At 38.4% G+C, this 27,162-nt stretch overlaps 2 protein-coding genes across 8 annotated transcripts in view; one reads left to right on the top strand and one right to left on the bottom strand.

The window, feature by feature from the left end:
- Positions 1-12,708, top strand: part of obsl1b (obscurin like cytoskeletal adaptor 1b) — a 41,662-nt gene extending 28,954 nt beyond the window's left edge. For 5 of the 6 annotated variants that reach the window (XM_084954638.1, XM_084954643.1, XM_084954641.1 and 2 more), the window contains 10 exons: positions 100-369; positions 870-1,136; positions 2,118-2,384; positions 2,955-3,067; positions 3,288-3,441; positions 5,518-5,679; positions 5,801-5,905; positions 6,205-6,471; positions 8,245-8,514; positions 11,033-12,708. In XM_084954638.1, the coding sequence (XP_084810764.1) occupies positions 100-369; positions 870-1,136; positions 2,118-2,384; positions 2,955-3,067; positions 3,288-3,441; positions 5,518-5,679; positions 5,801-5,905; positions 6,205-6,471; positions 8,245-8,514; positions 11,033-11,043 (1,886 nt within the window). In that variant the 3' untranslated portion in view covers positions 11,044-12,708. Of the gene's footprint in view, positions 1-99; positions 370-869; positions 1,137-2,117; positions 2,385-2,954; positions 3,068-3,287; positions 3,442-5,517; positions 5,680-5,800; positions 5,906-6,204; positions 6,472-8,244 lie in introns of all 6 variants that reach the window. The other variant, XM_084954639.1, reaches the window with a different exon arrangement.
- A 76-nt stretch (positions 12,709-12,784) lies between these two features.
- LOC146370256 (carboxy-terminal domain RNA polymerase II polypeptide A small phosphatase 1-like) overlaps positions 12,785-27,162 on the bottom strand; it is a 30,677-nt gene continuing 16,299 nt past the window's right edge. Inside the window, exons 2-7 of one of the 2 annotated variants that reach the window (XM_084954644.1) lie at positions 25,679-25,821; positions 19,737-19,838; positions 17,904-17,960; positions 16,843-16,935; positions 16,435-16,620; positions 12,785-16,276 (exon numbers count right to left, since the gene is read on the bottom strand). In XM_084954644.1, the coding sequence (XP_084810770.1) occupies positions 16,145-16,276; positions 16,435-16,620; positions 16,843-16,935; positions 17,904-17,960; positions 19,737-19,838; positions 25,679-25,821 (713 nt within the window). In that variant the 3' untranslated portion in view covers positions 12,785-16,144. The other variant, XM_084954645.1, reaches the window with a different exon arrangement.

Genomic DNA, 27,162 nt, shown 5'->3' with positions numbered 1-27,162 from the left:
AGTCCATGTAAATCTTTAAGAGAGACAATATGCTGGCCAATGTGCAATTGTAACATGTGAGCAAAGTTTGAGCTCACAATTCATATGAATGTTTTTCAGCCCCCCGTATTATTGAGTTCATAGCAGAGCTTCGTAATGTCATCATCTGTGAAGGAGAAGATGCAGTTTTTAAGTGTGTGGTTTCACCGGAGGACACCAAGTTGGTGTGGCGCTTAAACGGCAAGCAAGTAGCCCTGAACGAGCGCACTGTGGTTTCCAGCAATGGGCTATGCCACATGCTCTGCATCAACAACTGCATGGTTTCAGATAGCAGCAGAGTGACAGCTGATGCAGAGGGGTTGATTTCAGAGGCAGAACTACAGGTTCAAGGTGAGTTGCGGCCCCTGCGATTGACACTTTACAAATTTGTCTGAATGATCCATAGAGGTTAGAATATTCAACATTAAGTTTCCTTATTTTTCTCTGGTGACTATCAAGCTTCAGTGGAGTAGTTTACCTTTAACGGCATGTATGACACATATTCCATGCAAACAACTTTAAACTATTGAAAAGGTGACTTTGACAGCTTGCACCTCACAGGTTCTCATATCAGAATTCCTCTGGTTACTGACAGAGACAAGTGGCTCAGTGGTTTTGGCGTGTATTGCACTGCAGGGGGTAAGGCCCCACAGAGCTTTTTACTCATTCTCTGTGCTTAAACTTGCCATGCACCTTTGCTGGTTTACATATTCCCGTTGGTTTGGGTGTGGCCTCACAGTAGACTTAACAAAAACCACATACATAACTTAAGCATACTGTAATTGAATAAAAGTGATGCAGTAAAACTGTTGACACGCTGTTATGTACTAATTCCTAACATTCACTTCAAGAGCAACAGGTGCTGTTCAGTAAGAAAATGACACCACTTGTAGCTGAAGAATACAGTGAAGCAACTCTAGAAGTGGAGGTGAGTGTGGATTCGGGAGAGGTGCGGTGGATGAGGCAAGGGGTGCTAATCCACCCTGGGGCCAAGTATACTCTGAAGCACAAGGGCCGCAAACACAGTCTCACCGTCCACAAAGTGTCAATGTCTGACCGGGGCACCTACAGCTGTGAAACCCTTCATGACCGCACACAAGCCCAGCTCACAGTGGAACGTAAGTGCCCACGTGTTCTCACTATGCCCTGTTGTTGTTTGTTTACCGCTGTTGCCGACAACCCCATCTCACACGCAGCCTCCATCACTGCTTCATATGAAGGCAAATTTCAATTAACTGAGTAAGAGTAATTTGAGTGACCTGGGGACCAGGTTGGCACTTGTACTGAAATATGATGGAATCCAACAGGTGATATCCTTACAGCCCAAGCTGACTTTCGGACCAGGGTTTTCTGTTGTGACGCAGGACCAACAAAGCCCTGATAATTACACATGGGCGGGACACACCAAATTCTATTCTAAGGGTTAAATGCTTGATAATTAAAAGATGCCTCTGTTCACAGCCCATAATTTGATTTTGTAAACAAAATAGAAAATTCCTATGAATAAGCGTCATTTAACTTTCTCGAGAGCATTGAGGCCTGGCATACTGTAAAACGGGTATGTTGTGGTGATTAAGATGTACTTATGCTTGTTTTTCTTTGCAGATGCTTCTTGTGTTTCGTAGTCCTATGAGCCACAGGCCAGTGGGTGAATTAAAGGCTGTTCTTTCAACACTAGTGTGGGTGGGAAGGGGAAAGTCAGTACTTCAGGCTGCTGTTGGCACCTCCTATGAATTTGGATCTCCTCCTATTGCATCTAAATTTACACCCTGGCCTTCAAAATTGAGGTTGTTGTCATCAGGTCTCCAAAATAAACACTCCTTTTTTTCCACAGGGAATGTGTGTCTGTGTTAGAATAAGTGAAAAATGTTGGCCCTTCCAAAGTGCACTGGGCTTTTGCGCAAAGCCCAGTGCTCAAATGGCTTGTGTACGTGCCAGCTTGTATTGTTTAACCACTGTGCACCAAAAAGACTCCACGTCTGTTCTCCGACTATAAAAGGACGCCATGTCTGCTCAGCGCTAAATGCCTGAAATGAAAATGCCTGTGTTAGGTTCCCAGTCTCTCAAACATGACTTTTCCCAATTTGATGCCTCTGTAGCTCGAAAAATCACAATCAAGAGGGGACTGACTGACATTAAAACCACAGAGAGGGAAACAGCTTCTTTTGAGGTAGAGGTGTCCCATCCCAATGTCCCGGGCACATGGATGAGAAACGGACTCAAGCTTAAGCCAACTAATCACTTCCGTATGAGCGCAAAAGGACAAGTCCACAGCCTTACTATCTCTAACCTGTCAGTAGAAGACACTGGCACCTTTGTGTTCTGCATAGAGAATCTGAAGACCTCTGCAAGGCTTGTTGTAAAGGGTAGGTACTTTTGAGAAATTGTAAAGAGAAGCAGCTTTGCGATAATGAGTGCAAATTGCTCAACTGTTTAGTTCAATAATTATGTAAGTAATCCAGGCCAACTTATTATGCACTTCTGTTCACAGCAGGCAAACTGCAACTTTACTCATTTTGTTGTGACCTTAAACTGGTAGCTAAAGTGGCCCACTCAATGCTGGCCATGTGCCAACTAGTGGAGGCATGTAACAGAATGGATTGACAGCACTGCTACCACTGCCTTTATCCGAGCTCGTGTTACAAACACAAATTGGCCTAGCCCAACCAAGTGAAAAGCAGTAGCTCGGTTGAGTCTTTTCTGTCAGGTGTCATTTTAACCTCATGCTGTAAAATAATCCACTCCATGACCAGTCACTCAGTATGCATCATCCCTTTGAGCTCAGTATGAAATGCTGTCGATGACAATTGGATGAAAATGTCATCGCAATGAATCCATATAAGTTACTCCTAAAGGGTACTTTAATTTTGAGCAGCAATGCGTTTGAAGAAATTTAAGTAGGATTTTGGTTGTTAAGTAATCTCTTTCTGCACCAGAGCCCCCAGTGACCGTTTTCAGAAAACTGGAGAACCAGAGGTTCCCTGAAGGGGCAGTAATCTCCATCGAGTGTGAGCTGTCAAGACACAACGTGGATGTGAAATGGATGAAGGTCAGTGTTTGGTTTTTCTATTTTTTCTTTACTGGCAACATTTGTGATACTGACAAAAAACCACAGAAAAAAAAAAAAACACCCTGAAAACATTGATATTAAAAGGGTTTTTTTTTTTAAGAGTAATTTCACCAAACCAACTCTTGATCTCTGCAGAATGTTCAAAGTAAAATTTTACTGCATTTGTTTGTTTTATTTTGTGTTTTCTTATCATTTTCAGGACGGGGCTGAGGTGAAGACCAGCAAAGACTTGCGCATTTATGCAATGGGAAGGAAACGGTTTCTCCAGATCATGAAATGCCAAGTCAGTGATTCTGGCATGTACACCTGCGATGCAGGAGATGCGGCTACATCCTGCACTGTGGAAGTCTATGGTACAGTCTACTATGGCAACCAAGTATTAAAGCAGTTGTAGGTTTAAAAAAAAAAAAAAATTGTTACTGGTCCTAAATTTATATAGTTTTGATAATAAGCAATATTATGAGATGGGGTGTTTTTTGCAATAAGGACCTTACAAAAACTAGAATGATGACTCACTACAGTGCCACATCAAATGGTTGGGCATTTTTATTCAGAATTACACAATTACTACCAAGGTCATCTTCTGAGCTATGATCAGACACTGTTAGAGGGCTTGGAACCTGAATGCTACACAGCTGTAGCCGGTGTATTCAACAAGAATCACCTGTTGCTTCAACACTTATAAAGCCCACGTGCCTGATTATTGGTATCTATGCTGGTATAGCTGGAAATTATAGCATCAATCACCAATTATTCGCAATTCAAACAAGCCAAGCTTTAGTTAGCAGTTTGCAATAACCTCACTAGCTCCCTCAGTCTCAGGATATTTAGGGTTAGGGTTAGGTGATTTGATTGGCTAAAGGCCACGCTGAAGCATGTTGTAGTTGAACACAACTACACCAAACTACAACAAATAAGTAACTTAATAAGTTACTAAATATAATTTTGTATTGCCTGCCAGCTGTTTCAGGTTGTGGTTAAGGCTCCATTATATCAAGGAGTACAGTAGACTAATTTTGGAGATACTGTTGCTTTTTGGCTAACAGTACTAGTAAGATTAGTAACTTTGTTCAATCTATTTGACGGCAGTTTAAAAAGCAGTGAGATATTTTTTATCAAATGTCAAGGCTCCCTTCAAAGTTAAATTAGCTTTTTGTTTGATACAACCGCTTAGAGCCTTGAAGACATAGGCATGTGCTTTTTATGCAGTACTTACCACAAAACGGCTATAGTTAGCGCTCCTGCTTCCATGTTTCTTTCTGATTCTTTACAATCTCATTGATGCTTTTAGCTTATGTTCTCTAATGTCTGCTTACAGCTAAAACATGTCATTTGCTAGATTCAGAGTTGGAGTTCTGTTCAGAGTTCTGTGAGCTTTTTTGCACCTGCTTATTGCTAGCTTGTTTAATGAAGGAAATAGAAAACAGCTCTGTAGGTCTCCCAGGTGCTCTGTATTTTTACATTGAATTCAGAGTCCATTTCAAGATACTGGTTCTGACATTTAAAGCTCTTCAAGGACAAGCACCAGCCTACATCATTGAACTTTTACAGTCCTATGTCCCTAGTAGGTCCCTGAGGTCTTGTTATCAGGGCCTACTTGTTATTCAGCACACAAGGCTGAAAACCAAGGGAGATAGAGCTTTTGCCATTGTGGCCGCCAGACTGTGGAACTCTCTTCCTCAGAACTTAAGATCTACGGACTCAGTGATCACTTTTAAAAAAACAACTAAAAACACATCTTTTTAGAATTGCATTTTGTTAACTTTTGTCAGTTTTTGTTTTATACCTTGTGAAGCACTTTGTGATCTTTTATCTAGAAATGTGCTATATAAATAAAATTTTACTTACTTACATGTGCGTATAATGCAGTTCTCTTAATGTTTAAGAAGAACACAGCAGATAATAAGTGTCTTTCTTCTTAAAAATCAAGATGAGCTACTAAGAAATTGTACTTGTGTGGATACCATCAGAATAATATTTGCAGATTCAGAGCTACATATAAAAAAATACATTAGTTAAAAGTTTCTGTGTCTGAGAAAAATTAGAAACTTAGCTATACAAATATATTGTTCTAATAAAATGTTCATAATTGTAGCCCCAATAGTGCTATTAGGCTATTATTACTAATTAGATTGGGAAGTTAATAAGTAATTAATGATTAATAATAAATTATTAGTACTGCTGGCTGTAGCTGGTATTTATGGCCATGTTGTTTTAGTAAGGAGTTGAAACTGCATTCTAGACGTGGCTTTCAGCTTTACAAATACAGCACAATGCTGCCATCTGCCTGCAAGATTTATATGTTCTATGTCTGCTGGATGTGTGAATGAGGACTCCATTGTAATCTTAAATATATATATATATATATATATATATATATATATATATATGTATTTATATATACACATTTTTAAATTTGAATTCTACAGAGCGTGAGCTGGTGATCCTCCAGGGTCTTGAGGACCTGGACATCCAAGAGGATGAAAATGCTGTGTTTGTTTGTGAGATCTCAGTGGAGGATGTGCCGGGGGAATGGTACAAAAATGGGGAGCGGATACAGCCCACTAGCACCATTAAGATCCGCCAGGAAGGTTTGCAAAAACCAAAACAAATAAACAAACAAAAATACATTTTAGGCTTTAACCAGAAAGAAAACCTGAGAATTTGAAAAAATATTTTATAATAAACATTTCAGAATTTTTTTCATTTCAGGGACAAAACATTTTCTTCTCATGTGCAACGTGCGAGCAGAGGACTCTGGAGAGATTAAGTTTGTGGCGAGGCACATTGAATCTGTTGCTTACTTGGAGGTGGAAGGTATTCAAATAATGCACCTACTAACTAATTAGAATGGATAAACCATACTGGGGCAACCTGATGATCCTTAAGTTTTGGGGGGTTAATTCAGTGATTTTTGCTCAGTTAATCCAACTAAACAGTAAAATTTCATTTTTTCAATGCAATCAATATTTAGCTTCACATTTCCTGTCTCTAGTGCATGTATTGAATATGTATTTTCTAATCATTAAAGTAAGGTGAAGTAGGTTACGATGTCTACCTCAGTGTGTTGTGATTGTAATAAGACCCACATTTAAACTACATTCCTTCCCTTCCAGAGCTTCCAGTCAGTATTGTAAAACCTCTGCAAGACAAGACGGCCCTTGAGAAGAGCCGTGTGATCTTGGACTGCACAGTATCCAACCCCAGATGTAGCATCCGCTGGTACAAAGGCAGCAATGTCATCCTGCCCTCTGAACGCTTCGAGATCTGCAGCGAAGGATGTTATCGCAAGCTGATCATCCAGCAGGTGGCGCTAGATGATGAGGGCACATACAGTGTGCAGGTTGGAGATTATACTTGCTCTGCAAAGCTGACAGTGGAGGGTAAGAGGCTTTTTCATTAAAGCTTAACATCATCAGTGCACAAAAATGACATCTGACTAAAAGTTAGGTCTAGTTCTTTTAGCAGGATATTGTTATCTAGGCATGCACCACCTTTACTAGGTCTGTTTTTATTTCTGTGCCATTGATTATCCCATAAAATGGGTTGTAGAGACAAATGTCAGGACTTCACCCCTTCCCCCCAGAGTCTGTTATTAAAATACCCAGAGTTTGTTATTAGAGCTGTAACAGGATAAAATCCCTCTCTTATAGTAGCAACAGCAAATACTGTGTGTGCATATATAACCAGATAGTGCCACCTACTGGAACAGCAGAGTTACCACATGTAATTTCTTATTTCGTGAAAGGTGTAATATCGGGGCACATTTTTATATAGGAGTCAGTCTGTTTTAATTTCACAATTACCTGATTTAACTTGATCATGGGTGACATAAAATAATGTTCATAGATAAGTCCCCAAACTGGCAAATTAAAATCATCTACATTGATTTGATTCTACACTGATTTCATAGTGTAGTGGTTTACAAATTTGCCTAAATCATGAAAGAGTCCTGTTTGAGAACAGAATGAGAGCATGGCCAGCAGAAGAACCCCTCCTAGGTTATTCCTGGGAGGGCAAATCTACTGCGGCACTGCTTTGTAAATATGGGAACAGTTAAAGAAAGACTTTGTTTAACTTTCAGGCAAGCAATGTAATAATAATGATGATGATGATGATCCAAAAGGCAAAAACATGGGACGTTTCTTGGCAACATAATCTGACGTTAAAAATATCAGCCGGGCTCTTTAATGTAAGACATTGACTTTGTAATTTTAAAAAATCATCCATCCAGCATGTTAAGCGCTAATTAGTATGCAGGAGCAACACTGTTAAAAAGATTGTTGAATATATTGTAGTCTGACATTCAGTGCTCTGGATGTTTGTGTTATCCTCGATTTTGGTAGTGAACCCGTAATATCTCCTTGGATACTGATGTTCAGAGTTGGTTATAGAATAAAATCTTGAACAATTTTAAAGATTATAGCTTTCGATTTTGACTGTGTGGCTGTAAAATCTGGTCACAGTTTTTCAGGCTTGAAAATTTTGTGTGGCTGTATTCTGTACTTACGAAGTTATTAGACACTCAAACGCTGTTAAAAAAAACTGTCAAAAAATCATTTTTTTTCCAGTGTCCTCACTGTAGTTTCAGGCCTGTGAAAATTTTATAGTTTTATTAAGTAGACAGAAAAATATTGGAAGTAAATGAGCTGATTCTGAGGGGATCGGGTGGGCCCTTGTTCATATTTGGTTGATTTTTCTTCGGTTGTTCCTTCACAGTTTATTTTGGTGTACTTCCCTGTAATCCTGTAATTAATTTTTTAAAACAGTTTTCTTGATTGGGGCTTAATTACCATAGCACGGAGAGAGAGAGAGAGAGAGAGAGAGAGAGAGAGAGAGCGAGAGGGAGAGAGAGAGAGGGAGAGACCCTCCATTGTTTTGTTTTTAACCAGTAGGTGTCAGCCTCCTCAAAGAGTTAACCGTCTACTTCTTACCTTGTGAAGTAAGATAGAGTGCCTTGGCCTATGACAGCTGGGATCATCTCCAGCCTCTCTGTGACCCTGAACTGGATGAATTGGGGATTAAAAAAAAAAATGGAGTGATGGAAGTTTGCCTCCTTTGTTTTAACTTCTCTGTTCAGACCGAGACATCTTCTTAAAAATATGTATTCGTAGGTTAAAACAGTTAACCGCTTTCTCTCTCGTGCCCTTACCCAGCCCAGTCTTTATTGATGGTCCGAGAGCTTAAAGATGTGGAAGTCATGGCTCCTGATGAGGCCTGCTTCGAATGTGAGGTCTCAGCTCCCGTCTTCAAATCCCCCGTGTGGACTCTGAATGGGGAGCCTTTGCAGCCGAGCTCTCGGGTACGCCTGGAGAAGATGGGCACAGTGCACAGGCTGACCCTCAGGCAGACCTCTCCGGAAATGAATGGCGTGGTAGAGTTCACAGCTGGGAAAACAAAGAGCAAAGCCCAGCTACGGATAGTGAGTAAGTAGAATAATGGCAATTTTTAAGAGGCAGTATTTTAGTAGCTTTATTTGCATATTTGAAATAACTTTAGATGATTCATAGAGGTCTGCAAATTCATCCTCAAAATATGGCTACAGACATCCTTTAATATTATAGATTATTATTAACTTTTAGGTGTGTGTGTGTGTGTGCTGTAAAAGTCATGCTCTAGCCCGTTAAACATGCAATTTAAAACCTGGTGGTGTAATTGACACCTGAACCACTAGATGGAGGCAATAACAAAGTCTCGAATTTGCTCCATTCGAATGCAAAGAAACAAAATATAGAAAGTGTAATGATGCACAGTTGGAGGAGAAAATGATGTTTGAGTGTAATAGTAACATTATGTTTTCTTTGCCATGAACTGAAAATGCAGATTTGCAGGTGAACAAAACAAACTGCCCATGTGGCGTATTTAAAGTGTGTTGCATGACTTGGCGTGGTATATACAGCACAAAGCAATAAAAACACTAAATGTTTGGCTCCCACAGTGCTGCATTCTATTATCAATATAGGGTGTTTATGGTGGCAGTCCATCAACAGGCATGTAGGTCAAGCAAAATGGAGCACGCACCCGCCAAAGCAGGTGTAGATTAAACTATTTTTAGTTTTATTATGTCGCCTTTTAAATGAATGTGTGCTATGTTCAGGCAGTAAAACTGTCAGAAATTCACTCAGCTTTAAAAAGAGGACAGATTGCAACATGAGCAGAACCCCATGCATGAGTAGGAAAAGTCAAAGCAATTAAAACACTGGTGAAGTAAATGGATTTGCTCTGATTGTGTTATAATACATTTAATTTTGCTCACATGATAGCTGCATCTACATTTGGATCTTATAATATATGTGATTGCCTTCAGGCCTCAGACTTCAGAAATTATAAGAAATGTGTGGATTACTTTTGTAAAATGAAAGCTTAAATTGTTGCTATTATGCAAGGCAAAAAATTATTACCCTTTCACATGACATGTAGGTAGTTTGGATTTTTTTTATTTTGCAAACACAGCATAATTTCAGATCTCGTGTCTCTTAAAATCTTAGATAAAATGTATAATAGAAGAATCAGTCTTTAGAAAAGTAATTTTTACCCAGTCGTAAAAGTATCCCCTTTGGGGTTTAATTATAAGTTTATGCCTTCAGGAAAAAGGCACAGAGTTTCCAACTTTAAGATAAATAGGTATGAATTATTGCATAAAGTAATAAACTGAAATAGGTGAAATTGTAAATGAGTGTTTGTGTATTATCTTACATAATGTGTTTCCTCGTTTATCCAAGATAACATTCTGCCAAGGGTGAAAATAAAGGCTAATGTAGTCTAGTTTAATCTAATCTAATCAAAGAAGATTCGTAAAGAGTGAGGAGTCAGAAACCAAAGGAAGTAGGCTAGCAGGTCATACAGTAAGTAGGCTTGCATGCTCTGTGTATCCTCCTGTTTGACTAGAATGGGTATTATAATTTTTTAAAATGCAGATCATTTTGTATTAAATAAGATTTGCAACTGGCTCTTAAGCTCTTTATCTTATCAAAGCATTTATTGAGGTCACAGAACAAGATCAAGGGAACCAAGGACATTTTTTCCCCACACGCATTAGCTTCACGTTTCAATCCTAAAACTGCATCTTTCTTTTATATGCAATCTATGATCCACAGTTTTCTGCTCACACTGTGTTAGGGGTTACTTTTATCCTTGGTTTAGAATTACTGTTCTATGTAATGCAATAGAAAAATAAAGCAGAAAAGAAAACATAAAAGGATGGTTGATATAGTTAGCATCAATTGTGAATAAAAAGGTTTATTAATTAAAAATATGCTAGCATGAAATTATCATCCAACAGTATAGATAAATACAGCTGAAACAGATTTGTCACTAAACAGCTGGAAATTATTGGCTAAATCTAAGATTAACAATTGAAACTGTTGGCTAATGGTACACCAGACTGCTTGGTATGTGGAGAAGCTATGTTAAGAATAGCTAACAGTATCATTTAACTCCGGATTATCCTTAGTTTTTATCTAACAGTCAACAAATGTGTTAGCTAAACATTAATACTTAAAAACTGGCCAATAAATGTGATGAACAGCATTTTTGGGGTGGTAGCTAAGTAGTGCACACATGGTTGAGATGGTAAGCTAATAGTTAGCAATAAACAGTGGAGACAGTTTGCGAGTCATAGCTCGTAAATGGTAATCCGAATCTCAATGGTAAGAGTAAGAGTGGAAAGCTGAAAATAGTCCAGTTCCAGTATAAAATGACTTCATGGGAACTCATTTAAACATGAGAGGGAGTTCTCGAGTTCATCTGTCATGACAGTACTTTTGGGGTATCAGATAAAACCACTTACTGAAAGGGATCACTTCTTTGAAACAGGCGCTTGTCTAGAACGGTCAGAGTTATGTTTAATTAAATCAAAAAAATAAAATATGGCGAGCCTCGCTGAACCAACTGTAAGACTTTGTTTCTCTGGACTTCAAAGTAATTTTTTCCTCTGCTTCACAGGTGATCACTGAGTGAAATCCCTGCTCTGCAATCACCTTGATGTGGCTTAACTATTATACTGGTGGCTTAAGTTGTACCACTGAAATTGCTTATATATTTAAATCCAGTCTGTAAACGTGGCTTAAACAGGGTTGTGATGGATTTTCATGCAGTTCATTTAATCGTCTCATCGTTTTAACGACAACATTTGCCAGCGTGTGAGAACATTTACAAAGAGTTTTTTGTTGTTATATAAAACTGCAGTTTCGTTGTAAATAATTTCCAATGTGAAAGTGGTTTGACTGGGTTAACTGGGTTATGAAAGCTTAAGATGAATGTGTATTTGTGCCAAATAAAATAGAATAAAATGAAATAAAAATCTGATTGAAATACTCAAACTTAAAGTCTCTAGTGTTAAAGTAACCCAACAACAACAACTCGAAGAGATTTGCAATATAATGTATGTAAAGCAAAAATGAAAACTCTCAATGTGTGTCTGTATACACACATTGGTAGGCCTTTTCCATTAGGAAACTAACATTATGCATTAATTTTAGGCTCCCTTATTTTATTACAGCATGTTTTTGTGTGGATGTTGTGGCAGCGACTTTTTCTTTTGGTTTAGAAAACAGAAACACATGAATGAAGTATGAGAACAGACTGCATATAAAAGATGGACTTACCCAACATGATGTAACCCACTGGCAGACTGTGATCAGCTGAGGTGTGCTGCTGCTGTTCTTTGAAGATTAAAAGGTGAAATCAACAAGATATAAGTAGATGTCACACAAGCTATCGACGCTGATTTACAACTTGTACACAGAATAAAGGTGGAATTTCAGTGAGTGAATCATCAGCTTAAATTTTGCACAACATTGGTGATGGATACTCCAATTTACTTATGTAAACTGGCTTAATGTTTTAAAGCATGCAGTAGGAAATAATGACTCCCCACACCTAAATAACGAGCCTGTTTTGAAAATGGAAGGAGTAGAAAATACATTAAACGTAAAAAGTCATCAGAAAAATAAATACCTGAAAATTTGACTTAACTACAGTAACAGTAATTGCATTTAGTCGTTTCCCGCTTCTGGAACTGCTATGAAAAGTGAGAAGTCATTAGTCAATGAGAATTTTATTTAGTTTTATGTTATATTCTAGCCATAACAACTATAATTTAGTACTGTATTCAATATGCTCTAAATCAAGCAGTTGATTCAGCCAATCAGGAAAATGTTGAGTCACATAGGAAGGAATCTGAGGACTTCTGAGGACACTTAAGACTTTTATAGATCCATAACTCTTTCTGCAATCAGAGTAGCCACCGCGGGATAAACCATTAAAAATACTTCTTCATACCTGAAAGTCCATTGAGCGCCATCTTTATATACAGTTTATGGGTATGACCAGCGTTGGTTTTTGTGTCAGCGCAATAAATGTTTCCATCATTGGTTCATTGTAAAGAAATATTTTTTTTAAAGGTATACATGGAAACTTTGAATAAAGAGTTTTCTGTCTTGCAGCAAACGGCTTGTAATGTAAATATACTGGGCCAAAATGAAAGAAAAAAAACACATTTGATCACCTTGACTGATGATCAGGGCATGCTTGATTTATCAAATGGTTTTATCGTGTGGGTATTATGTTTGTCGAGTGGAGAACGATTGCTGTTTTCATATCAAACCTGTTCCATATTCCATTTTTTCCTTTCGACTTGATCGTATATGTTGTGTTGAGTGTGAGGAATGTGAAGTCAAGTACTGTAGTGAAATATGACCGTTTCAATAAAACATGCTTTATTGATGGAAGGTGAAAGTATCTCGTCTTTTTTTCCCCAGTGTTGACTGTTATTAGCTGCAGTTGAAGGAACGCGCTCATTTAAACCAGCTTCTTTACTTGAGTCGAGTCATCTTGTTGCATATGTTCCAAAAGATAAATGAATACTTCAAGAGAGATTATGGTTTTTCATTTGTTTAAAGTAAAACTAATAGAGATGAACTAATGCAATCACTCTGAAATCCACACACACAAATACAAAATCGGGATTTGAGCACATGTGGCAAATTCCCCTCAAATCAAACTGAATATACAGATCGATAAGGTCGTACAGGCCACATTCAAGTTTACTGACAGTAGGCAAAGTCAAATCAAACTTATCCAAGAAAGCATCAAATATTACATTACTGATGGCTAACACGAGTGATAACTCAGAAAAACATTAAAACTAGATCACAATAAATTCCTGATATTTACAAAAAAAACCCAAACAAACAAACAAACAAACAAAAAAAAAATAGCCTCACTCACTTTTGCTGTTGTACACGTGTGTGTGACCTTCAGTCAGTGTGGTGTAAATCTGCTTCTTAAAGCTACTCCAGAGCTAAACAGTGGGTGACAAATTAAAGGAAAAACCTGAACCCTTGACTCCTGCTGTGGCTGTTGTACCTCTGGCAGAGTTTGGGCACCTTACTCCATTAAAAGGGGAAAAAAAATAATTTCAAAGTTCTTATTCTATAAAAGTGATCCTCTAAATAACACATTTTTAAACTGTTGGTTTCTTCCATACTGAACATATATAAATCATACTTTGGACTTTGCAGTCATAACATCTCGACCCAAGTGAATAACTAAGGGAGATGTGGGGCTGGCATGTTTGACAACTCTCTCCATTAGCAACAACAAAACACCAGATGAGGTGATATCATTTGGCAGAGTGTTATCCTATCCACTAGAGTTGAAGGAACTAATTAAATCGATGCTGAAGTCGTTCTTACTGAGAAATCTGACACTGGTTTTTCCTTTGCCACCCATCTGCAAATACAGTACAACAAAGCCTGACTAAGCTTTATAAGCTTTACAGGTTGAAATTGCAAAAATAAAAGAACCTGGTGTTCGTGCCTGGAACTGCATAACCATAAACTGTATATAAAAGATGGATGTAGCTCTCATGACATCAACCATTGGTTTGTAAAGTCCCATGCTTCGAGAGAGAAACAAAAAATACAAGTTTGAGGAATTTCTGCTTCACTTTTAGACCCTAAAGCTGCACCCATCTGTTATATACAGTCTAAAACATCTTCTAAAATGATTTTCACATATTCCACTAATGCTAGGATTTAGTAACGGAATAAAAACTACACTGCTCAAAGAAATTAGGGGAACACTTACTTTGCATTTGATAAAATGTTATTTTAAAATCAGGTGAGTCACGTGAAACCAGAATCATCAGCACTATGAGACCTTTAAATAAAGTTAGTTAATAAAAATATTGGTGCTACCCCGCAGCCTCCTAGCAGATGCATTCATGGTATCAATCTGAAAATCCTAGGTGACTTTCTAATGAACGAAGAAGAATTCTTGAGTTACTGTGTTTACAAAATTAGGTGTCTATGCTCTCCAGTGCCCACCTGCCCGACAGACTGAGGACGTTACTCCTTAAAATGGAGATCACAGGCGATCCAACTTATGCTCCTGGTGAGATGGTGTACAGTATGCTGGATGATCTCTTCCTAGATTTGGATCACGTCATCTATGAGTTCCTGAAGAGTCTGGGCGACAGGTCACAGCATCAGATGTACGACAATTTCTCAGCTGGAGTCATCTTCTGGTGAATGTAAGGTCCACTCCATGGCTTCTTTGTCATTCTGGAATTATGCACAGACTACATGCAGCCGGCCATTGCCTTTCACTGCACCTACATAACATCTGGGAGTGGCTCTGAGAACTTTATCCTTAACAATGATCAAGGTACGGTTCAAGAGCACATGGAGATCTGTGTGACCCTCCAAGGAAACGCCTCCCTAGATCCCTAAATCACTCCCTACATCACTAAACCACTGCCACACCAGCCATCCTGGCTAATGCTCACCACAGTATCAGACTCTATCACATCTTACAGACGTGCTCAGTGTCAACTGCTGTCATCTGTGAAGAGAACGTGGTGCCAGTGGTGGACCTCCCAAGTTTATAGGCCATTTTGGCAATGCTCCTCCTGTTCCTTCTTGCAGAAGAAGACGATACCGGCCCTTTTGCTAAGTCGCATAATCAGCATAATCCAGCTCTCCTTGTGTAAAGAACCATCTCTTGATATCACCTCCACACTCCTGAGACTGTGTTAGCAGACACAGCAAAGATTCTTGTATTGGCATCTACGGATGCTGGAGCATCCTGGAGAAGCTGGACTACCTGTGCAACCTGAATGAGCTGCTCTCATGCTACCAGGAATGACAAGAACAGTAACAAAAAGCAAAACTAAAGAAAAATGCTCACTTTTTGTCGGTTGTCTTGTTGTCATCTCTCCAGTGTAGCTGTCATAGCTTTGATTTAAGTAGGTGCAACGGATTCATTGGTTTCTGCTTCCTTACCAGACGGACTGTGATGAGTATTCCATTAATTTTCTTGAGCAGTGTAAATTCACTAACAGCAGACTAATGGATATTTTTTTTCTATTGCAAAAAAAGATGAAGAAAGAAAAACGTCTTTTACATGTAAAAGCAAGTGCTACATTAAATGGTATATTCTATTCAAAGCTTTTCAGAGACATACAGTAAAATATACAATATTTAGAAAACATCAAAATAAGCAATACAAGATGAATGTTTTTTTGTATATATATTAGCTCAGCAGGATTTGAGCTACAGTCTTCAATGACGTGTTATTTGCTGTGTGAAAACTTCAAATGCTTTTGCTTCACTGACATTAAAATGACTGATAGTGGTGAATTTGTAAAATCACGCTGAACAACTGCTCGCACAATCTAGCTTTACAGCAAACTTACAAAGGTCAGTGCTGTCACAAAACGACAACAACAACAACAACACGCTAGCTGCACTGCAAAAGATATCTCCAGAAGTCATTTAATCACATATGAACCATCTTGGACATCACAAAAAAGAAAAACAGATCTGTCACAGCGTTCAGGACAACTGCCTGTGCAGCAGCACTCAACCCAGCTGGAAGGCTGCTGTCACTTTGTATGCAGTACTGCTGTGAGAATCTTAGATTAAATGACAGCCCTTTATTGCAGTGTGGTCCTTGTATTGGGAAGCACTGTGGAGCCTTCTGCCCACCGGCCTCCGTGGCCCCCGGATGACAGCCGCTGGTGCTCATCTTCATCCTATTATCCCACCTCTGTTAACTCTGTGAAGTACTCTGATGTTTGACAATGTCATAGATGTCGTCCACCTTGCTTAGTCTCTCAAAGAACGGGATAAGATCGAGGAGCTCAGTGTCTGACATGTCATTAAACCAGGATGCTACAGGAACCTGGAGGTGCGGACAAAAGTAGCAGATGGTGGGATTAGAAATTCTTTTAGATAGTCCACTACACCCCCCGCCCCTACTGAAAACTCAGATGGAAATATGACTTTTCTGTGAATGACAGTGTTTGTAATCTAAATGACAAAGTAATCTAAATGACATACTGCATTTTCGGGGTGGAAGATGTAGGAGGCTGGGGAGTTGTCCAAGATGATAACCTTGTTGAGGTCTCTTCCTAAACGGCTCAGGTCTTTTACGTAGTTTCCTTTGTGGAAGACGCAAGCTTCCCGGAAAAGACGGCTCCGAAAGGCCCCCCATTTATCCAACAGGTCTGACACAGGATCGGCATACTACAGAAGCAATACCAAAACAAACTGGATTTGCCATCTCGTAACTTTATCCTCCAAGTGGTTTAATGCAAGTCCATGACATAACTACAAGGTTATTATAGCAGTCTGAAACCTAACTTACAAAACCGCAAACTGAAAACATTTGGTGATCACTCAGAAAATGAGTCTTTTCCTCCAGTAATCCTAAGTGTAATGTTTTGCTCATAAAGGATGAGGACATACCTTTGACAAGCTTGCAGTGAACAGAACACACTCAAACATTTCTCCCATCCTCTTTAGGAATTCATCAACGTGGGGTCTCTTTAACACGTACACCTGAGTGCAGGAGAAAAATAAATAAATCCAGAATTGGAGCTGCTATTAGAGACAGAGTCTGACCATAAAAAGCTCAAAGGACAACAAATGTAAATAAACACTGTAGTTCAGATCAAGTGTATTAGTAAAATCTTGGGGTGGTGGGGGGGGGGGGGGGAAGTCTACCCCTCCCTGAACCTGGCTGTGTTGGATATCACTTCCTCTTAAGAGGGAGTTCCTCCTCCCCACTGTCACCGTGGTTCTTGCGTTCCTTACAACATAAAGGCTCTTGAAACAACTGCTGTAAATAAACTGAAGTGAATATAAAAACAGCCAATAAACATGTCAGTTCTCTTTTTATCAAAAATATCCCTTGATGAAAAGTGATCATGTCAACTACATATGCCATTATTGGCATTACATAAAGAAGAAATAATATGTGCAATAAAACATAGCAGAAGCACCTTAATAGAACTCTACATCTACCTCCACTGAGATGCCGGTGGCCTTGTTTCTGAACCAAGTCATCCCGAATAGGCTTTCCCCACTTTAACAAGCCTATCCTGGATTACTTGAAACAGACCCAGGCCTTTTGAAAGCTCTTCTTTCTTCTGGCCAAGCACAACAGACTGCAGTTGCCATTTGAAGCCAGTAGGGGAAAGGTAATGCCATCCCAATGGGCACCGTACATAATATGCTCAGCATACTGAGATTAATGGCCGTGTTTTCTGAGAAGCCTGCCAAGCTTCCTTCATTTCGTCAGGCCACTGAAATAGGCACCTGCTGCTTGGAGCCATCAACAGAGAGGGCTACAGCTCTGTCAGGCTGCATGTACACTGCTTCGCGTGCAAACTGAAGCAAGGATAAATGTCTGTGTTTGATGTTTACAACAGGCATGGTGAGTGCATGGGAAAAAAAATTTAAGGGTCCCTTGTGATGTCAAATTTACTATAGCAGCAAACAGTAACTTAAGCAGATAAAGTTCTTACCTGGTGAACTGTTCCATCAATTTCCACTGGAATGATAAAATCTGCATTGTTCACTGGCTGTTTGAAACAAAAGAAAAAAAACCTTTAACTTATAATCTCCAAAGAACTCTTTGAAACAGAGAAAAGAATGACGGCAACAAACTGAGCAAAAATGTTGTGCCAGCCGCCTCTGAGCAGCACAAACACTGAATAAATGGATTCTTCTCCCATCGATTACTGAAACATAGGCACTATAGAAAGTGAGAAGGCTGCTTCTCTGATATCAGCATCATTGCAAGTGTATTCCATATGTGGTATAAGACCATGGCCTAAATTGGTATACTATGAGGTAATGCAAGTAAGACAGATTGAGTATATCCAGAAGCTGTTAGTATGCATTCACGTGCACGGGATTTTTCTATTTCCTGCAGCAGCAAATAGTGCAAATGATTTTGATCATTTATTCTAATGGCAGACAAAGTTAATAAAACATTGTCATTATTCTCAAGCAAATTTCACCAGCAATAGCAGCAACTTGAACTCCATCCTCTTTTAGATCTGCTCACCATCAGCTTACAGCGAGCAGGCTGTGTGAGCTAACGAGAACATTTCAACAACTTCCAAGCATTTCAACACCCCAGTATAGACAAGACTGGCTTTTTTCTCACCTTCACTGATAAAAATTTAGGGTGATTATACTGTAATGCATTTTTTTAAACTTGTGATACTTTATATCTACCTCTGTATTACATTGATTTAATTTGCACTATTACGTTCTTTTGTGGCTTGAACTGTGTAGTGATACTTTGCATACAAATTCTTATGCATTTAACTAAACATCCATACATTTCTTTTATACATTATTATTGTTATTATTATTGTTATTTTCTTTCATGTTTGATGTAACTGTTTGACCATTTAATGGTAAGATTTTCTAAACCACAGTAGAGAAGGTCACTGAGATCTCTTCCAGATCAAACACTGTGCACCCAAAGCTAATTTCATTTCATTATGACATTAATTTTAGCAGCTTTTTGCCCAAAAAACAAAAAAAAAAACAAAAAAAAACCCCACACTCTTTCTTTCAAATATAAAGAACTCTTAAAGCAGTTCATGTGTCAAAGTAACAGCAACTTTTACACTCCGCGTTGTGTTAAACATGGAGCTCAGAGGAGGTGTGACCCCGTTTAGCTGACACTAATATCCGGTGACATCTTTCAGGACAGGCTGTGACCGCAGAAGGACTAAACAGCACGCGGCATTCATTACATAATTTGTCGTGATACAGGAGCCTCGACTTCTGGCATTGATTACTTTATTCACTGAATGCTACCATACAAGGTATCAAACAGCCCGAAAGGAAGCTGCATGATACTTCATTAAAAACACGCAATACAGTATATCAACACTCATGAATGCAGTAACACAGTTTCACAAAATATTTTATGTAAATATGAATTTTATGTAGGTGTTCTATAGAAGACAGATTTACTTTTCTTTCTATAAAATCTAATATTAATTTCCTAAGATCTTGGGGTTTTATGTTGAAGGCTGGATCTGGATTGTGAAAAATATAAAATATGTTGTGTCTCCCCTAAATTTGTACCAATCATGTGTCTCCTTTGTATGTTTTTTTTTTCGCAGGTAGAGTAATTGCTTTAATATGGAAGCCTAATAGAAATAAGAGCAAGAGGGTCCATGTGAACCAAGGCCAAGAATGTAAGAAGGTCTACAGAATCATTGTAATCTAAATATATATATATATATATATATATATATATATATATATATATATATATATATATATATATATATATATATATATATATATATATATATATATATATAGCTTACCTTAAATGAACTATGCACTAGTGTTTCGTCCAAATCAATGACCACACAGATTTTTCCTTCATCATCTGATTCCATCTGTGGGAGCAGTGGTTCTCCTGGCAGCTGAAGAAGAGCACACAGTTTAGACCTAAGCTGTGTAAGGCAAAAACATTTTTGAAGTGAAGTTTCAAATACAACATGCGCAAGAAATACGGTCTCACCATTTCAATATGCTGGGAAAGTCATTCGGATTATTATGAGTGTGTGCTTGTGTTTCTAGTCACTTAAGCGCTTTAACAGTGTTGTGTTGTTTCAGTAAGAGGTTACGGGGAACCTGGGAAGGTACAGCTGCTACTGTGCTGACGGAACATGTAGATATCGCTATAGTGTGTCTCATCCGTCAACGTGCGGTCAGTGATTAGAGTTCATTAATGTGATTCGGCTTCTAAAAACAAGTTGGTATGACCAAACAGGTTGTTGGTAACACTGATGGCTGTGTTGTCCATCAGTGAGCTGCCACGTGAGCCTAATGGCAGAGCTGGAATTTGACACAGATACCACACAATATGCCAAGTCTCAGTTCTGTGTGTTCACTGCCACGGTTGGCATCAGAACAATCAAATGAAAAAAAATAAGATAAAAATATTAATTAAGATAAGATTAAGATAGCAAAAGAAGGTCATATTATGCACCAAAAATACTACAATGATAAAAACATGCATTCAATAACGTGCAAAGAAAATAAATTACTATTATTTTAATTTAACATGTAGGTTCTCCTCCTTATTTAATTTCTTGTTAAATTTTTTGATTGATTAATTATTTAATTTATTTGTAAAATCTTCATTTTGTATTTATGGCCTTATTTTCTCCAACAAACCTTTGAATTAACATGATAAAAGGGCTAAAAGCTTTTTTTCTTTTTTTAATTTTTTCTTTTTAAGGTAGCTAACGTTTTTGTGTTGACCACATCCGCAGCAGGACTCATCAGTTTGAAAATGCACATTTATTAGTTAACAATGTCAAAAAATTCACTGTTTATTTAATTATTTAGAGGATAAAAAGGCAAATAAATCAAATTAAAGTAATATTTTATCACATATTTAAACCTGATCTATTTCTCTTTTCTTTATTTTATGTTTTTAAAGGTCACTTCTGTTATACACCTACTCTTAAATCACAGGAATTTATTTGGTGATGCAGAAAATGTACAAATGTTGTTTTCCTCGTTTCTGCTGCCAAGTTTCTTTTAAGCAAATGGAATTGGAGCTACTACAGCACAGAACACAAGCCAAGAATTCCTGTTCAGTCGTTCAATACCTTAAAACTGGACATCAGCACTGAGCAGCACTAAGCATTAAAATGATTAAGGTTCATTTTATTGTAACACTTTTTACAAATACTGAATAGGGCTACTGAATTACAATACTGATAACCTCATATTTTATTTGTGATTATGTTGTATTTCAAGATTATATTTTTTGTGTTCTTTAAAGATCTCATCAGATAACATCTGGAGTAGGCGGCACTCACAGGAATCATTTTGCACAGAAGTATTCTTATGACGTGTTAAATACCCCCTTTGTACATGAGAGCACACACAGTCTGAAGCCCAGCTAAACAGAGAAATTTGTTAACCACTGTTATGATAACCGTTACCTCCACATTTTGAGTCAGTTTCCCGAGTCAGATTTTTTTGAGTCAGCTAGTGTAAGGAAGCTTGCCTGTGTTAAGCTTCCTTTATAAAGACCAATGCTTGCTATCTATCTATATCTCATTGGTCTTATATATTGACTGCTGTTTTCTATTTTTTTTCTTTTTTGTAAAAACAAAAATTTACATCTGTTACTTATTTACAACTCCTTACCAAGATAATATGACAATTCCGTTTAAAAAAATAAATCTTATCTTATTTCATTGTCACAACAAGTCAAGCAGAAGTAAACCATTACTCTGTTTATGGTCTTCCAATCACATGCTGCCAGCAGGGAAGTTACAGAGTACCCTTTTAATGTTGTATATTTTGCATACCACACTCATAACATGGTTTAAGGTGTTCCTCTCGTCTCTTCAGTACTTAATTTTTTTATTTTATTTTATTTTGTAAAATCAGACACCATTGTATCTGCCTGATGTTTAATCCCTGATACTTTGGTCGGGCTATAACTTTGAAAATTTTTAAATATTATCATGTATAACAAACTTATACCCATTTCTGCTTTACTATATTTCAAATTTAATTCCAATTAGTTTTACTTTAAAGATATTTTTTTTTATATGTTTGTTGTGTTTAATGTAATTTTACCAAACAAATTTCTCAACTTTGGGATAAATGAAGTACTTCTCATCTTATCTTATACCTCCTCAGTTGGTGTGATGCAGTAATCACATTCACAAGTCTCATAGGACTCATCGTCACTCTGATCCTCGTCTGACTCTCTGCTTTGTTCAGAATCATTGTTATCTTCAGTCTTCATAAGCACCATGTCCCTTTCCTGAACACTGTGAATAATTCCTACAGGGGGTCCAGTTTCTTTTGAAATCTCATTTAACACACACTCCTCTTCAACAGCTGAGCTGTTCATGTCAATAACTTCATTAATTCCAAATGTGTCTGACACGCACTCCTCTGGGCACAACCCAGTGGCCGCCAGCTCTTTCAGAGATATTAGAGCATCTTGACTCTGACTCCTAGAAGCATTCTCATCATTAGTTATTTGATCATGTGAGTTTCTTTCTAAAATAAATCCATTCAGGGCTTGTTTAAAAGATGACTGAATGCTTTTAATCTGATAGACATAGTATTCCTCAACACCTGGCTCACAAAGCTGTCTATTTTCATCATTATCTATAAGTGACCAGTACGGTTCCTTTTCAGAACATGTAATAAATACGTCGTCTTCAGGCTCAGGCTTGGCTTTGTCATCCTCTGTGTAATCAGTGATGCTCGCAGTCTCATCAGTTGCAGAAGGTTTGGGTTCACAATAGTGAGTACTGCACAAAATATCTTCATAAGCATCACCTTCAACAGAAATTTCCTTGGCTAATGGTGCAAACATGCTCTCCTCGGGACCAGTGGATGGGCGAACTTCAGCTTCTTCAGAAACGTGGTCATCAGAGGCACACGCTTCTTCATCAATAGGGGCTTTATCATCCTCGGCTGTCTCATCATTTTCTGCATAAACGACACCGTTCTCTGTTTTGCTTTCCTCATCCTCTTCAAAACTTGATTCTGATTTTGCGATGAGCCAATCCTCAGATTGAGTCTCTAAATCACAAGACCCATCACTCTGGTCCACATCCACTTCCTCATAAGTATCTTCAGATGCATCGTCAGAACAAGTGTCTGTGTCTTTTACATTAGCTTCCCTGTTAATATCTTCAAACTGATATAAAGTTTTGGCTTTATGTTTCTTTGCCTCTTCTTCCAGATACAGGTGGTCATGGATATCTCCGCCATCGAAGCAGGAGATGTAGCACTGCTTTTGTGTAAATATGTGTCCGTAATAGTCCACTTTGTCAAACAAATCAAAGTAATCCTCAACAGTGACATCAACAGTTTTCGATTTATTCTCATCACTTTGCTGTACTTCCTCATCTTCAAAAGATTCCCACTCTGTCTGTTCGTCGCTGGAATCTTCCTGAGGTCCTTTGTCAGATTCCTCAGATGAATCGGATAAGGGATCAGATGGAATACTGCCCTCAGGACAAGTCTTAAAGGATTTGGTTTCCACAGAGGAGCAATCTGAGGAACCATCTTCTTCACCGCTGGACTCTGATTTATACTGTTCTGAAGTGGAATACTGCTGAGCTGGTTCTTGGCTTACTTCGTAGTCATCATTTCCACACGGCTCACCAGATTCCGTGGGCACCTCTGTCGTAGGAGCTTGTTGAAAGTCTTCTTTGGTGTACTCGTGCGTCTCCCAGAGATCAGTTGCAAAGGCAACATTTTCAGTGTCATCAAAGTAAACTTGTACAGGTGTGTCTTCTGAGGAACTGTGAGATTCTTCATCACTGAACTCTGTTTCATTTTGTTTGGCTTTATAGCTCAAATCATCTTCAAAATCGCCATCATCATCATCATAATAATCTTCTTCCTCTGCTTTTTCATCATCTTCATCATTTGTAAATTCAGTTTCATCTGATATTTCGTCGTACTCACAGACTTCAGGATTACAGTTGAGCGAGTCCACGGTTTCACATTGCTGAAAGTTCTCTGTTGATGTGTCTGACTCGGAGTCAAAGCCGTCACTCTGCTGTTGTGACGGCTCATATTGTTGTAGAGCCTCGGGGTGGTCTGTGCATTCAAGGTTGAAATCGCACCTTTCACAAAGGCCCAAACTGCCACAGTTCACTTCCAATTCATCAGCGTCAAGGTCAGAAATCTCCAACTGCTGATCGGAGGGCTTACATTTCTGAAATAATTGGAGGTGTTCTGCGCACTGTTCACAGCAAGCACTACATTCAGAAGCTGAGCTATGATTACCACAGTGTTCAGAGGACTTAAAACACTCACAGTGTTGAGTACATTCATCACACGGTTGGCTTAACTCTGAAGTCTCGCACTTATCGAGGATCTGGTCGGATTCAAAAAATCCACTGCTCTCTGAATATTGCTCAAAGCTGTCAGCGTGTCCATTAAAGTATGTGCAGGATTCAAGCTCATCCGAGTTCAGGTTGCATTGTTCCAAACAAGAAATAGATGGGTCCATTTCTTCGCTGACAGCCTGCTCAGTATATTCCTGAAGGAGGACCTTTACTCCTAGTTCAGCACGTCCCTTTGATGGGCCAGTGAGATCTGCAGCTTCTGTTAATCTGGGGACCTGGCACTGCTCAGCAAACATGGCTTCAGTGGATGGTTCCCCTTCTCTAGTGCCTTTGTTTTGCTCAGAGTTTTCCAAATACATCATGAAAGTATTTATCAGACTTTGTCCAAAGCTTTTACTCCATGCATTTGTGTCTGTAGAGACCAACTCCCAAATGACTGGCATCCAACTGTAAAGTCCATTCAGAGTGAAAAGTCACAGAGCTGGTGGGGGGAGTAGCAGTCTGCATGAGAGAGTAACAGCAACAGGAGCAGCATGCCTGATGACATGACAGGTTGTCACAACCAAAACTGAGACTGAGCACTTGACTCGACCCTCCCTTTGCCAGAGACCAAGAAATTTATTTTGGGGACTTGGAAAGACGTGACAAATAACTTGTGGAATATCAAATCTCAATAAAAGGCTGAACTAAGGCATAAATATGAAACTGACACTTGAGAACGTCTTGGCCACTTGATCTTGAGACCGTAGCAGCCAAAAGTGATGTTTTCAAAGGATACACTAAGTTTAACCATAATTAGTATTGTCAGTTGTCCAAAAACACAAGAAGAAAAAAAAACTGTAAAGCATAAGATCAAGCCCTCACATTCCAGTCATTTTTATATTTTGTCATCACAAGTTTCTGTTTATGAATTTATAATCTAATATTAATTAGTATGGTTCTTTATATTTACCCTACCTTCAAACATAATAATAATAATAATGAGAAGAAGAAGAAGAAGAAGAAGAAGAAGAAGAACAACTCATACTGTCTACCAGAATTCCCCTCTACTAAAAGGGTAAAAACAGCTACGCTAACATGTGTTGATCAATGGCATCTTTCCGAGAAAGCATTGCAAAGCAGCAATGACAGATCAGGCATGCATTTCTGCAACATTTACGCCATTTCCGGCTTTCCTACAAGTCCATGATTGATGTCTGAACATGGAGTACTTTTTCACCAAGCCCGGGAGACATGCTCTTGTAAACATGAAAGCCAAGAAACCAATATGGAAGCCGAGAAAACATGTGTTTCGGGCATCAAACAGCTGCCAATCATGCTGCCCACATGCTGTTCAAAGATGATCAAGGGGGAGGGTGAGAGAAAGATGATATCTCAGGGAAGAGCAAGGGAGGGGGGTTAAAAGATGCACTTACTTTTGTCCCATTTTCTTCTAGCGAGAGAGGGGCGTTGATTTTTACTGGAGGTGGTTTGGCGTCTTTGTTACACAGACAACTGAAGAGACGGCGAAGAAAACCTCTGCTGTAAGACTTCTTTGAGCTGGAAACGGCAACAGAACCTGGATCATAGGGAGACAGAGAGAAGACAGAATTCATACTGTACTCATGTGATAGCACTAGATCAGTTGTACTAGATCAGTTTTACTGCAAACTCTCTGTATAACTATGTAAGCAAATGTAATGTCTAGTACTGTGATTAATGCATTCTGGACTTAATGCCAATGATGTCAGCATTGGCGCCTCCGCTCATTCGACTTATCCAATCTGTGCATTGCTCCAGCCGTGCTGTCACTACATTTTATCCCCAAAATAGTCTGGTGAAGACATCTGGGTCCAGTCGGAGCTCCAGTGTCTGATTTGTTAAGTTGAATGCCAAGAACTGTCTTGTACACAGACATTATTAGCTAGTTGTTAATTAACCTGGCTGATAAATGTATCAAGCTGAACTTTCATGGCTGATTTTACAATCCACATAATTTTAGAAATTAATAATAAATGTGGTTTATGCTGAATCCAGAGCTGCATTTCCTAGAACGTCCCTCATGAGGCTTGCTCCAGAAGTGAATTAGACCCAATAGACTGCCATGTTAAAATGTCCAACTTTAGAGCAAAAAGTAGTTTTAATTTACTGCAAATAGCTGCTTTAGGATACATTTGTTTTCTCCCATAAAACAGATAATAATGAAAACCTATGATAATAGCAATGCATTTAAAAGACTAAACAAATGAATAGCAAGAGCTCATTTGCTAAAACTTTCTGGGTTTTGTGGGCCTGTGTGTCACCAGATGTTACAACTCATGATTTAGTCCTTATTTATCTTGTGCTAGATAACAAGGGATGATATTTTTGTTTTAAGCAACTTATCTGTTTAAATCACAGAAGACTTAGGGTTAACCACTCTAATCCCAACAGAGCCTGCTAAGCTTCATGCTCAAAAACCAGAGTGTTTGGGAGTTTCTGGACTTTTATTTATAGTAATTAGTAAGGATATGTGTCTGTGCTATACACTCATGCAATCTACGGAAACACCAAGTTAACTTAACACACAGTACATGGTTAAACTCCATGTGATACAATTTCATTGACATGAGGGACTGCCCTATACTGAGTACTAATATTTATTATGGAAATTAGATTTTAATCTCAATGAGATTTTTTTTACCTGGTTAAATAAAGGACTAATAATTAGAAGAAATAAACAGACTTGCAGAAGGTCTGTTTTTGTATTCATCTTTAAGAGCTGATATTCACAAGATGAAAAAATAAATTCAAGGCTATAATTAATGTGAACTGATTACATTAATGTTTTTTAACATAAAAAGTACAAAAGTGAGGAAAAAAAATCATTTTGAACCCGAGTCTTTCTCTGCTGAACTCTTGAAAATGTATGAACATAATT

The sequence above is a fragment of the Perissodus microlepis genome, chromosome 16 (assembly GCF_051167445.1).
Source record: "Perissodus microlepis isolate ML-2025 ecotype Zambia chromosome 16, ASM5116744v1, whole genome shotgun sequence".
Lineage (NCBI taxonomy): Eukaryota > Metazoa > Chordata > Actinopteri > Cichliformes > Cichlidae > Perissodus > Perissodus microlepis.
The sequence above is the reverse complement of the archived record's forward strand: the minus strand, read 5'-3'. Positions and strand labels throughout refer to the sequence as shown.